The sequence below is a fragment of the Vulpes vulpes genome, chromosome 8, assembly GCF_048418805.1.
Source record: "Vulpes vulpes isolate BD-2025 chromosome 8, VulVul3, whole genome shotgun sequence".
In the NCBI taxonomy this organism is placed as follows: Eukaryota; Metazoa; Chordata; class Mammalia; order Carnivora; family Canidae; genus Vulpes; species Vulpes vulpes.
The window spans coordinates 19,139,008-19,153,898 of record NC_132787.1 but is presented as its reverse complement, the minus strand read 5'-3'; the positions used below and the strand labels follow the sequence as shown (position 1 = coordinate 19,153,898).

General features: G+C 32.7%; 1 protein-coding gene across 3 annotated transcripts in view; it reads left to right on the top strand.

Annotated features, from left to right (window-relative positions):
* CCDC91 (coiled-coil domain containing 91) overlaps positions 1-14,891 on the top strand; it is a 326,884-nt gene that overhangs the window by 267,087 nt on the left and 44,906 nt on the right. For all 3 annotated transcript variants that reach the window (XM_072765661.1, XM_072765662.1, XM_072765663.1), the window contains exon 12: positions 4,602-4,715. In XM_072765661.1, coding sequence (XP_072621762.1) covers positions 4,602-4,715 — 114 coding nt within the window. The remainder of the gene's footprint in view (positions 1-4,601; positions 4,716-14,891) is intronic.

The window sequence follows — 14,891 nt, the reverse complement described above, 5'->3', positions numbered from 1 at the left end:
GCATTTCCAGAAATATCCATGAGGGAGATCCAGAATAGACAGCTATGTAACAGACATAGAGAACAACCAATCCCATTTGGAGATATGTACATGAGATATACCTCCAAGAAGATAAACATAATAGAATGTCTGGTATCTTTGAATATACTGAGAAGATACTTAGACAATTAGATAGGAATTTGGGAATCAGTTCACAATGCTATTTGCTCAGGCCAATATAATGTGGCTACAATAACAGGATCATTTCTGACCCCATGTCCTTAGAGAAATGGATCAAGAGACAATCGATAATATTATGTGGGTGCTTATATAACAAGTGAAAAAACTTCACAAATTTTATTAAATAAATTCAAAATATAACGATGAGTTTAATTAACTAATTAATTAATTATTTTAGAGAGAGAGCATGGGGAGGGGCAGAGTGAGAGAATTTTAAGCATATTCCCTGCAAAGCACAGAGGCTGGCTTGGGGTTCGATCTCAGGACCCTGAGATCATGACCTGAGCCGAAACCAAGGGTCAGACAATTAACCAACTGAGCCATGCAGGTGCCCCGATAATATTTTTTTAATAATATTCATCTAGTGACAATAGAATTCTCTCTGGAGAGGATAGCATTTTGCTTCATTGTGGTTCAAAGTTATATACCCTATCATGAAAAATGGTTGCAAAGTTCATTACTGTTGATATGTTAAGAGATTCTATGTATTTCATCTTTAAAAATGCGTGAATTAGATACTATCAAATATTGGTATCAGTCAATGAGCATATTATTTTAATTGAGCAACATTTATAGAATTGGGTTATTCAATTTTATATTTTACTATCATTAGAGTGTAGATTAATTACTTCCAATCGAAAGTTAGTTGAAAGTTTCTCAACTGCACAGTAAATGGATTTTGAAGTACAGACATTTTATTTGCATTTGCATCAATATCTGAAAAATACTGATAGAACTACAGTTTGAACTCATAAATTTGTATTGAAATGGAAGTCTCACTTTTTTTAACTATAAGGCAACTTGACTCATGGTTCAAATACTCATTTTCTAAGGTACATTTTCACAACCACATGCAACATTTTTAATAATACAGAATTATTGAATATGCATACATTGTGTATAGAAAAAAAAGCACACAGTTGCCCCAGAGAACTTCTGATACTATGGTTTATAAGCCCGCAGACCAGAATTGAGTTGGTTGCTGAAATTTTTTCCATAATTTAACTGTGTTTTAATGCTTCACTAAATTACACTGAAAAAGAACAAACAACCACAGATCATTTATTAGTTCAAGATTCTATGATAACTGAAATGTATGGCAGGTTAAGAGATACTAAAACAACTATACTTTTAAGCAATAAGGAGAAATTAAAAGTCATATACAAAATGTCACATAAACTTTTAGCCCTAAATGATATTATTCATCATGATGTATTTAATTGTTACAGAATAGAAATGGATTCCAGTCATTCAGGTTTTTAAGAAATTAGTGTATAGACCTCTTTTCCTCATTTAAAAACTAGCTATATAATCATTTGTATATGACTTTCTATATATATTTTATTTTTTATTGCATATATTTTAGATAATATTTAAAATATGATGAGAAACATAACTGATATATTTGAACAAATCATAACATATATGCAAATGGATGTTTTTCCCTCCAAACTATTTACCAGATATGATCAGTGGTTCTCAACTGGAGGCAATTTAGTGAGTAGATGCCAGATATGCTACTTTTCACAGGACATCCCCCACAGCTCCCAGGAAAGAATTGTCAATAGTGCTGAGGTTGAGAAAGCTGCCTTAGAGAATACCATGTTCCAGTGATGTAGCCATTACTAAAATATTCTGGAAAATACTCTTTATAATAAATCGCCTATTTGAATATACTCATTGGTGACAAATCTTTATTCTTTGTGAGGTGTATTTTATTTTAGACTAATTCTCATGTCTCGTAAGGAATTCAACAAAACAGGCAGATATTCACAGGCACTTTGTATAAATGCACTCAAAATTCACTAATTATTTCCAACTAATTCAGAATTTGGTCTGGTTACAAATTAGATGGCGTAAACTTTACTTTTGTAGTATATTCAAAGAATTTATTTGTTGGCAAGTATTTTAAGGATGGATTTCACAACCTTGACTGTCAACTGACTCCCAGCTGGAGAGGAAAATTGAATTAAGAGAAGCTTTTTATGAAAATGGTTATCAGCTCAAAAAGGAAAGAGGATTGAGCAGATAATAAACTCTCAGCCCCTCAAAAGCCAGTGGAAGAACAGATTACTAATTCTTCATGTTTTTTTCTGCATATACCCTTTTTATTTAAATTGATGTTTTTGCTTTCAACCAAACAAGTCAAATTTACTGATTTGACCCTTGCTAGTTAAACATTCTGATTGATATTTAATGTGCTGTGGATTTGTCTTTAATGTTTAGATAATCCAGGTCTACAGTTCTTTTTTTTTTTTTTTTCAGGTCTACAGTTATTATCTGCAGTTATAAAATTTCAAAAACCCTGAAAACTAAGGATTTTATGCCTCAGCTGTTGACAAAACCTGACCTGAACCGATATGAAGCTTTTTATACTTTTAATTTACCCACATAGTATGAATGTTCAGACTCTCTACTACAGAACTATTAATATGTTGTATTTCAGGGGGCTTAGTAATATTTTTACGCCTTTCCAAAATATGAAAATTTTCAAATTTCAAATTAGTGTGAAACCAGTAAGAAATATAATAGTAGATTATTTTATTTTAAATAATTTAATTTGTTCTCATTTTTGTCTTTGAACATTTATCATAGGTTTTCACATTAATCTCCCCAAATAATTAGGGAAACAACTTAGTACTCTGTTTTATCAATGGAACTAAATCTTAATGTATTCAGTGACTGAAGATAAAATAGTAAGCATTTTCAAAGTTACCACCATATAAGGATTTGCAGATTTGTGGCTTCAATTTATTTTAGGAAAGGAATTTTCTATTTTAGGAAAAGAATCCAAAAAATTATGAGCATAGCCTTATTAAAGTAGGAAGAGGAGATATGATCAGGCAAATGATAAAAGATGATATGTATGCTGCTAATATTTCTATGAAACATGCTGAATATCACAGAATCTTTTTAAAATATAGAATCAAATAAGATGTCATTCTCCCTCAAATAAGCAAAGGCTTTAAAAACTAATAGGACTGAATATAATCAAGGATGTAAGAAAACAGCCATTTCCATGGGCTGCTTATTGAAAAAATAATGTGTGCAAAAGGTCAGAAGCCTTAACAGGACCAAAAATTATATCCTTTGGCCGAAATGATTCTACTTCTTGATTCATCGTACAGAGATACCTAACATGCACCAAAAATCTATATTGGATCCTCATCACTGCTTTATTTTATTAAAAACAACCAAAATCCACATGAGTAAGGATTGATAGAATAAATTCTTACATATCCCTGTAACAGAATGTAAATCATATTATGAAGAAATGTATAACACATTAAAATATTCAAAATATATTTTAAGTGTAAAACATCAGTTAGAAAATAGTATGTACAGTTTGAGCCTCACTCTTTATACCCGAGTGTGAAGATGTGTGTGTCTATGTTGTTTTGTGTTCATAATTTTCTATATTTTCAAATTTTCAACAGTAAGTATATTCACAGTAGGAAATTCTTAATATTATTTTGTATTTCCTGGGTTATATACACATATCTAAAATTAATAGGGAAAAACTGAACAAAAACCAGCATACACTACAAAATGAAGAGTCCTCAAGAATAATAAAATGAAACAAATACTCCCGCAAAATTTCAAGGCATTTTCCCAACTGATGGCCTATGAAAAAAGGATGCTACCTATATAGATAAGTACAAGTTAAAGAAGTTTACTTTGTGGCATTCGTCCACTCCATGATACATTATTTTAGTATTATTTTACTTTCTGAAAAGTATTCTACTTCTTTTTCAGAATTTTAGCCTTTTTTCTCATCTGAATTTCTGAAATCTCCAAGTACTTGATTGCAATTTCAGCAAAATAGGAAGTACCACTTTCCTCCCCAGATTCTCATTTCAAATATTAGCACAGAGGGTGGAATTTTTACCTCTTATTCATGTGTCCAGCTCTCAACAACTTAACCTGGCAGAAGGACCAAACTAGCTGTAAATCTTCACCCAGACCACACTTGATTACTGTATGATGGGAAAATTAAACGTGAATAAAACAGCTAGAGCATTAGGGTGTTCTTGGAAGAATAAACACAAGTTGGAAGTCTTATGTGGATAGTGCAAAGTACAGGAAGGCAATCAATCATGTAAACATCAAATGAAAGGTTGGTAAGGAAGCCATTGGAGTCTGTCAGTCGCTCCCTGCAATAAATGGCTTATTCCATTTCTTTTCCCTTTCAGTTTAGAAAAATGAATCCTGTGGAATCTCTAACATCCTAAAAGATTTTGTAAATTCTTATTACTGTTTAAAGATACACTTTCAACGGAATGAGTATAACCCATTGCAGAGAAACTTTAGTTTATATGAAACGGACACAAACATGTCATAGTGCATACCTCGCTGACTATTTTTCCTCCTCCCACAAACAGGAAACTGTTAAGGCAGCAATAATAGAAGAGCAGAAGCGAAGTGAAAAGGCTGTGGAAGAGGCAGTGAAGAGAACAAGAGACGAATTGATAGAGTATGTAAAAGAACAGAAAAGAGTAAGTATCCCCTGAAGGGTTTTAATTTGTGCTTCCATAAGCTGAAACATTGGCTTTCATACAATAACATGACATTTTAAAATATTTAAAATGTCCTTTGTCATCTAATTTAAGAATCTCTGAGATTCTTTTTCTGATATCATTATATATTCTGATAGTTACATCTTTAAACATAAATTCCATCTGTCAACAAAAGCAGCACGAATAACTTCTTGTTAGACTCCTAGAAATGACCTCTAGCATTTCCAACTTAAATTACCTCATGAAGAAAGTAGACAGTTTTAGATATTTAGATTTTTTACCATAAGTTTGTTCATTTCTTACACTGTTTGTTGAAATTTGCATACACCCTTTAGGCCTTCTGACTGTGTTAACACCACTGTGGTTCTAGTAGACTTCAGTACAGTTACCAAGTTAAGGTTCTTCTGTCATTGTTCCATTTTGGAAACGTAATTCAGAATATGCTTCAAAGAATTCAGACTACATATTGAAGCTTTACAAAATAAATGTCACTTTGGTACAATGTGTGACTTATTATAAAGGTGTGAGTCTGAGCAATGGCTGAAGATCATAGGTCAAACTTAATTTGTAGTCTTTTCAACAAATCTTTAGTTTCAAGTAACAGCTAAGATAAACACATAAGATGTCTAATGTAATCTCTGTAATAAACGTATTCTAATATAGTACATAATAAGTAATATAAATTTTCTTATACACAGTGTTTTGTGTTTTATATGTTTGGTACAACATGTCATATATTATAGAAGTAATATATTTAAGGATTATATAATATATTAGGTATAAATATATAAACATAGCATTTACCATGTGTGATATGTAATATAACATATTAATAAAAATATAAATAAAGCATAAAACTGTGTATATGAGGAAATCTGACATGTGATTTCTAAACTTAATTGGTGGTCAAAATGGCAAAATAAATAGAAAATGTAAGATTATCTTTCAGTTGGCAGTTAAGTAGAAGGCTAGGAGTACAGTAAAAGCACTTTATAGAGCAGCTTAATCCCACTCTTAATTTGAAGTCAAATTTGTAATGATACAGAGAAAATTCTCACCCCTCTATAGCTGACATTAGGTTTCAACAAAGGAGAATTTGTCAGTACACTAATTACCCATTCACAGAAGCATTTTGTGTGGGTTAAATTTTTGTGCATATTATCCAGGTGTTTTTAAAAGCAGTTTCACCAAAATAAATTCCTGATATGTGCCTAACCTTCTGAAGAGAAAACTTGGAGCCAAAAATAGTCAACTGGCTTTTCAGAAAGTGATATATTCTCAGAAAACTGCTATTTCCATATGTATCCCCAAAATGCTTATTTTCAATAGTCTGATTTAAAAGTAGTCATGCAGCAAAGGAATTATAGATGCTTTCCACATATGTACAGCAACTGCAGTAGTGAAAGAACATAGACTTCAAATAAATTCAAGATGTCTTATGGGTGTATCCATTTTTATCAAGTTTTCTTAATATATGACCAATTATTACTTGAGCCCTAAATCTGAACACGAGATTATAGAACAAAGCAAGCCTTTCATAACATTTTAGATTAGTATTTTTAATTAAAATGGAAAAGTTTTTTCTTAAAAAATTCAAAATTCTTTACTTTCCCATCAAAATGAGTCATGCGGCTGCCATAACAAATGTTTAAAATGAGAGCAAGAAATAGCCTTCTAGGATTTATCTGGTTTCTTTGTGAGCAAATTAAACCTTGAAGAGAATTGACAATGAACTCCACCAATTTAATCTGTGTGTTCTCACAAATCCTATTAAAGAATTAGTATTCATTTGTATTAGGCCAAAGTTCTCACATGTAGAAACATTTATTAAATAACAACAACAAAATCATGATAACATTTGGTTCTATTTGCACCAAAGTTCCACTTCTTTATGCTTATTCTTGTATATGGTAAGGAGAATAAATTTAATATCGACCTTACAGAATAGTTAGTAATAATAAATGTATGATAAAGTAGGACAGCTAAAATAAGGACTCAATGATATGTGCTATGACTTTTATCATTTTCACTGCACTATTGGGGGGGGGGGAGCAGAAACTCCTAGTAGCGTTATTTTTTGCTAGTGAAAAATGTGCTTTTCAGATTAATATTTGACATTCTCCTTCTGAAGTTTATAGTGTGATTCTAAAAGTTTATTCCAGAAGATTAGAACTGATTTAATCAGTATACTAGTAGGAAGTTTATTACTTCCACTTAGAGGTTTGGGAGTTATTTTTATATCACATAGTGGAATACTTTCAATATTTGAATGTTTCCATCTCTTCAAACAGAAAAGCCATAAAAAAGGAAAAGAGAGAAAATATCTGAAATGGAGCACCAACTAATTACTAGACCTCTTTTTTATATAACTTTTTAAAAATTTAGATTCTCTATATTCTTCTTCTTTCCAAAACTGGATTTTAGTATTTCAAGTTAATTTGTATGAATATCTTTGGGCTTGGAAATTTTTCACAAAAAATAAGATATCTCATAGCTTATAAAGTCATAGTTAGAAGAAACAAAAGTTTTTTAGCAAATTCATAATCTTCTTGTCTCTTTCCAAAAGACTAAATTAGGGCAACTCATCTCTACTTCTTCCTTTGTAAGATGGATTTCTATTTGCATCAGAGAAGAACAGTTTTCCAGAACAAGAATTTTCCTTTCTCCTCTCCAGCTTTTTTTAACTAGAGAGTCAACTTGAGATTTTCAGCGTTAGACACCTCAAAAGCCCTATAGACCGTGGTTCCAACTGGGCTTATATTCCAGTCTGTGAAGTAATCTTCCCCTTTTGAAGTGTTCAGAAATCTTTGAAGGAAGAAGTCTAATGTTGTGTTAGTTCCTGTCTTTATATGTCTATTGTCCTAAACAATTTTTTCTTTGACATCATCTTACCCTTACCAAGTTCACTAAAAGGCTGAAATGAAGACTCTTTTCCTTACATCTTCCCCTTTAGTCTTTTACTTTTAAAAGATAGGGAAACAGAATGAAAAATCCAAATGCTTAACGTTGCAAATAACTTATAACTTGCTCTACAGTATAAGATGCAGTAGAATCATAGATCATAGAATCAAAGGCATCCAAAGGATGCCTTTTTTGTGTGTATGCAGTCAAGTTTTTAATCAATTGTCCAGTCCTTTTAAGTATTAAAATTATATGAAGAATTAGAATTAAAATTACACAAGAATTAGAATTATACTGAGAAAATATTTTGCTTTTAAATGCCATTTACCAGTTATCCTTAAATCAATAGAGATACTACCAAATCTTATAAGTACTACTTATCCATCTAATCTAAACATCTTCAATAAGACAAAGGGGCTATCTATACATGTACTAATTAAGTGAATTATAATTTACACTGAAATTCCATACTAAATTATTTACTAAGTTGGATACATAGTACTTATATTGTTAGTCCAAGTCATAATAATAACCAAAAATTTAAAATGGAATCAAAATATCCAAAAAAAGAGAGCTTTTTAAATGATCAACCAGAAAGATAATTCAAATTAATAATGGATTTGTTCCAGTGATAAAAATGACCTCCTTTTAAGTATTCTAAGTAATAGAGTTTTTTAATCCTCTATAAAATTCTATATTGTTAAGCCTAGAAAAAGATTGTTACTATGTTGAATTCACAGTTAACTTGGAATTGAAAAACTAGTGTTTTGTAGCCTCAACTATAATAAATTTTCCATTAGTTTATAAAAATTGTCTTTTTTTAAAGATATATTTATTTATTTTAAATGACTATTTTTTAAAAAAACATTTTATTTATTTTTTCATGACAGACACAGAGAGAGAGAGAGAGAGAGAGAGAGGCAGAGACAGAGGCAGAGGGAGAAACAAGCTCCATGCAGGGAGCCCGATGAGGGACTCGATCCCGGGACCACAGGTTCACAACCGGAGCCAAAGGCAGATAGATGCTCAACTGCTGAGCCACCCAGATGTCCCTTATTTATTTATTTTAGAGAGAGAGAGAGAGCACGTGTGAGCGGCAGGTGGTGGGTGGGTGGTGATGGTGTGATGGAGAGAGTGAGATAATTTCTAGCATGCACCCTACTGAGCATGGGGCTCCATCTCAGGATCCTGAGATTGTGACCTGAGCTGAAATCAAGAGTCTGATAGTTAAACAACTGAGCCATCCAGATTCCCCTAAAATTGTCCAATTTTTTAATAAATTTAGAAAACTTCACTATAATTTATACAACAGTAAAGAAAAGGTAAATAGGAAAATCTGAAAAGATTTTAAAATAAATTTATCTGTGAGTCAGCTACATATCTTTAAGTAAGTATAGTGATTTGCATTGGGAAGGCCATAACTGTATTTCATTAAAATTTACATTTTGGTCCACACTCTGTTGAATCATTATAAATTCTACATAAGAGATTGCAAACAATAGCCCATGGGTCAAATCTGGTTTGCTACTGGTTTTTGTAAATAAAATTTTATTGAAACACACAGCCATACCCATTCATTATGTATCATTTTTTAGCTGGTTTCATGTTGCAACAGCTGGGTATATCAGGATCATATAATGTAAAATATTTACCATCTGACACTTTATAGAGAAACGCTTATCAACTCATATTCTAGGCCATCAAAATCATTTTGTGGAGAAAATTTCTTCCTTTCAGACCTTTAAAATATTTATTTTTTCATTATGCCTCATTATAACTAGACAATTGAAATTCCATAGGTGCCATTCTGGAAAAGATTTTTCTCTTGATACTAATTACCAGATAAGGTATTATTATAATATATTCCATCTTGTGATTAGTGGCATAAACTGTATTTTAGGCTAAAGGAGATTATAGAAAAATGAGATAGGAAAGACCACATCCCTTGACACTTCCCTAGAGAGGAAGAATTTGTGGTTTATAATGACCTATGGCCCTTGGATTAGAATGGAGTGTTCCAACCCATCCCACAAGTTAAGACTGTTACACATGAGCTTGCTATGAGGGAGGAAGTGTGAATAACATTCAGCAAGCAACAACTACTCACAGCCAAGCAGTGATTCCTAAAAAATAAAATCTTGTCCAAATGTAATAAAAGATTATTTTTTTTTCCTCTTAAGAACCAGAATTATGGCCTGTGTTTTCTAAATCACCTCCAGGAAAATAATCTTCACTTTAGAGGATCCTTTTAATTTAGATCTTTAGTGAAGACTAAAAAGCAATTATCTTCACTTCAGAGTTTTTGTGGTCAAGGCATTGTCAGAATTTCTTAATTTTAAAAGGACTTTTTTAGTCCAGTTTTGCTACATATTCTTGAGTATTTGCATCTCAAACTAATTATTAAAAGATGGTATTTGGCCAAAATGAACTCTCTGATCAGTTCGACAGTCACTTGAATTAAACATGATTTCAAGACAGTTATTTAATATCTTACAGTGCCTTACTTTTCTCCTCTTAATATTATGGAAGTTGTACTGTCTGATCTCTAATATCTCTTATGGTTCTAAAGTCTATAAACACTATGCATAACATTTTCCTTGACAACTGATAAATCATTTGAGGGGTTTTGAATCCATGGCATAAAATTAGTTGCATCATACTAGTTCTTTTATACATTATTTATGCATTAGTGTGGAAAATTACACTTTCTGACATTCCTTCTGCCTTCAGCCTTCTGCCTCATTTTCATTCTGATTAATTGGCCTAATTAATTTCTACTCATTCTGGGGCAGGCTGCATATTGCCTATGCAAGAAGCATCTGCCCTTCTAACTTTTGATTTGGGTTTCATATAAGAAGATACTTTTGGGATCCCTGGGTGGCGCAGCGGTTTGGCGCCTGCCTTTGGCCCAGGGCGCGATCATGGAGACCCGGGATCGAATCCCACATCGGGCTCCCGGCGCATGGAGCCTGCTTCTCCCTCTGCCTGTGTCTCTGCCTCTCTCTCTTTCTCTCTGTATGACTATCATAAATAAATAAAATTAAAAAAAAAAAAAAGAAGATACTTTTATCTGACCAAGGCATATTAAAATGAATATATCCTCTCATGTGCTTGTTGTCCTTTCATTCTTACCTCATTTTTTGATGCCAAAGGAATTAAACCTACTCTACACCACCTGTATTTCAAGTTAACCCATAAAAAAACTTATCTTCCAAATTTATAAAAATTCACCCATTTCAAATGATACAATAACAAATACATAGAAATATATATCGATTTGGAAATAGCCAGTGCAAATCATTTTGCCAATTGATGTTTCACGAGGTCATAAATTTGTCTTCTCTCTAAATTTAAAGAATAGAAAACTTAATTCAGAAGGGATTAGTGAAATCAGTGAAGTGAATGGGTTTTAAAAGGTTTTATAGTTTATATGGGTGTGATCTAAAATTTTTACTTTTTTTAATCTTAAAATCTTTGAAAACCTGTTTCATATAGTATACCTTAAAATAAAACTTATTGCCATCCTTCACTTTATATTTTAATAAAATTTCTTGATCCTCTTCCTTATTTTGCCATAGTCAGTTACATAAGAATTACCGTGAAAAAATTTGCTGACGTATGAACAATCATGATTTCTGGTGAGGCAGATCACTATGGATCATTTCCATTTCAGTAATTGAAAAGATATTATAGATACAGCTTAATGCTTTCCACAAAGCCCATTGTATCTGTTTCAGGAAATAGCATTATGTTCCAACGTAGAATTAAAATGACAATTTAGGCATGTACATACATACATTAACTGATTAGGTACAGCAGTTAATGCACTCTTCTTTAACTGTTTTGGGAATAGCATTTTTTTTTAAAGAAAAAATTGTTTTTTTTTTTAAGATTGTATTTATTATGAGAGACATATAGAGAGAGGCAGAGACATAGGCAGAGGGAGAAGCAGGCTCCCTGCAGGGAGCCCCATGTGAGACTCATCCCAGGACCCCGGGATCATGACCTGAGCCAAAGGTAGATGCTCAACCACTGAGCCACTCAGATGCCCAAAGAAAAAACTTCTTAATCAAAATACAGTAAGTGTAAATACTTGTGTTGGGATCATTTAGTACTTAAAAATGTTTATCTCTGATTTTGTATAGTAATTTAAAGTATTCATTTAAAAATTTCCAATCACTTCTTGAATTATTACAATGACAATTGGTTTTATTCTTCAGGGAAAGGTTTTAACTTTTTCTTAAATACTAAGATGACTTTTCTCCAGCACTATACTAACATTCTTAAAATTTAGCTGATGATAAGAATTGGTTCAAATTAAGGACAAATCAACAAAGCCAAAGTGTCAATTTTAAGGTATATAATGGCAATTAGGAATTGACACACTTGATGGATATACTATCATTGAAGGCCTGTCAGTTAGATATCACTTTTGAGATGGGCCAAACCAAGGGAAGCTTTTACTCAGAACAGCTAAATATCTCATCATATAAATGGTGAGCAGCTGGTCAAGAAGGACCAGAGGTCAGACCCAGAGGAAGCAGTAGCTACCATAGGCCTCAAAATTGAGATGATGATAACAATGATGCTGAAAGCTAATACTTAGATAACATTTACTATATTCCAGCCACTAGTCTAAGGATTGTGTGTGTGTGTGTCTGTGTGTGTCTGTGTTCATTACTCACAAGAATATTATTAGCCACCAAATCATAAAACTAGAAAGTGATAGTCTGGCTCTGAAATCTGAGCTATTAACCAGCAGTCTCCCTCTGTGGGCAAGATGCAGCAATAAAGACTAGGGACAAAAGTTTGTGAAAATGTCGAAATGAAAATTTCAGGTTAAAAGCTAAGAAAAAGAGTATAATAGAGACCCATGTTTCTCTTTTGTTAGCTGTATGGCAGATAGCTGTGGAGGGCCAAGAGCAACATGCTCTTTAAAAGGCTAAGTCTTGTTTTAGAAGGGAAGTGTAAGACATGTTAAGTAATTACATAAAGACAAAATAATAGCTTGAAGCAATAGTAAACACCATAACACATGGCAGTGCTTGAATAAAGGTCAAAAGCATTATGCTGACATAATTACAATAGAAATCCAGAATATCATTTAAGACTAGGGTGATCAGGGTAGGTTTTTTTTATTTCGGTTGGTTGGAAACCAAAATATGGACTAGGCTATGTAGAAAAAAGAGGAGAAGAGTTTAAAAGATCTGAGATTGTTCAACTGAAGAAACAGTTTCTGTGGAAATTCAATAATATAGAAACCTAAAAAACATTATCTTAATATGATCTTACTGTTAAAGAAATACCTACAAATGTTCAGTGTAAGTGAAATCTGGGCTGTTGAAGTGAAATGTTCTATATCAGAAAACAATATAAAACAGCAACCATTTATTGAGTGCTAAGTTTGTCCAAAATACTATGGTAGCTGCTTTATTTACACTATTTTATATAATCTTCAAAACAACCCTAAAATAATATCTGCAGTTTATGGACAGTTTATGAGAGTCATTGATATTTGATAACTGCCCAAGATCAGTAAAAGAGAGTCAAGATTTTAACTTGGTTCTATCTGACTGCATACCACTTAGGGAGATTCCCCACTAACTCCTTAATTCTGATTAGATAATTTGCTTTACATGTTGTTTTTCAGATGGCATTTTAGAATTGTCAGTTTCTCCATTAGCAGGCTTTTAATACACCTTTCTACTTTTACAGGCCCCATTTAGATCAGTTAGGTAAATCAGCTCCATCCAGACAAATTAGGAGGAAAAGTAGAAAAACATGGAGAGTGTGTACTTACACACACCTCTGTTGGGCAGTTGCTTGCAATTATGTGTTGCGTACAATTTATAAATTAAGTAGATATGTTTTTCAAGATTTTATTTATTTATTCATGAGAGACATAAAGAGAGAGAAAGAGAGAGAGAGGCAGAGACACAGGCAGAGGGAGAAGCAGGCTCCATGCAGGGAGCCTGACGTGAGACTCGATCCCGGGTCTCCAGGATCACACCCTGGGCTGAAGGCGGCGCTAAACGACTGAGCCACCCAGGCTACCCAAGTAGATTTTTTAAAGTAGATTTTTCACCTACTATGAACTTTTGAGCACCCTAGCAAAGACTATTGGTTTAGATTATTTTAAATATTATTTCATTCCTACAGGGTTTTAAGGTTTTAATTTATACAAAGAACAGGCCTGACATTATCTAATTATCATGACCATATTAGGCACTGGTAAAAGATTGACAAAGTGTTAAAATGAGGTTTCTCTAAAATGCATACCATAAACAGGGCTATGAAGTTAAAACCACCACCAGCTTATATAGTAGCAATGATAAGGTAACAATAACTTTGTGTTTTTGTTTTTGTTTTTTTTAAACCAGTCTAATTCTACTATTCTAAGTAGTATTAGCTGTATCTTTTGTCAGATTAACACTGTATTTAAAACTAAAACACTTTGCCTATTCTCTTTGGTTCTCACAAAAGTCCTGATGGGTATATTCTTGGAATTAGTACACATTTCTACTCATATACAGGCCAATGCCAGACTTCCTTAAAATTATACTTCCTCTAGGAATTAAAAATGAAACAAAAGTAACATGTCAGAGTTTTTTCAATCCTTTGAAATAGATCCAAATATGCAAGTCATTATTGCAAATAAGTTTTTTATGTAGCAAATTAAGAAAACTGAGTAATGATCCCAACATAATCTTTTTGAAAAACAATTTTGTTAAATTTTGACACAGGGGATCCCTGGGTGGCGCAGCGGTTTAGCGCCTGCCTTTGGCCCAGGGCGCGATCCTGGAGACCCGGGATCGAATCCCACGTCAGGCTCCCGGTGCATGGAGCCTGCTTCTCCCTCTGCCTGTGTCTCTGCCTCTCTCTCTCTCTCTCTCTCTCTCTCTCTGTCTCTCTCTGACTATCATAAAAAAAAATGACATAGTGTTGGCGTGGATAATATTGTTTAAACTTAACTTTATTCTATTTCAGCATGGAGCTAAGCAGTATAATCCTAGCATTTATTTGTCTGACACTTCATAATGGCTCTCAAGTGTTAATTCTATCTTGGTCAGTAGAGAGAAGAAATTTCTGTCATTTACAAGAAAGATACAAGAATTGAACAATAACAATTCAACAATTTTGCACTTATAAGAGCTTTTGTAAAACATTTATTAAAATAATAACTTTGTGTAAACAATAGGACTATAGAAATTATATCTGTAGGATAGTGTAGGCTTACTACGTAATGGGTTAATG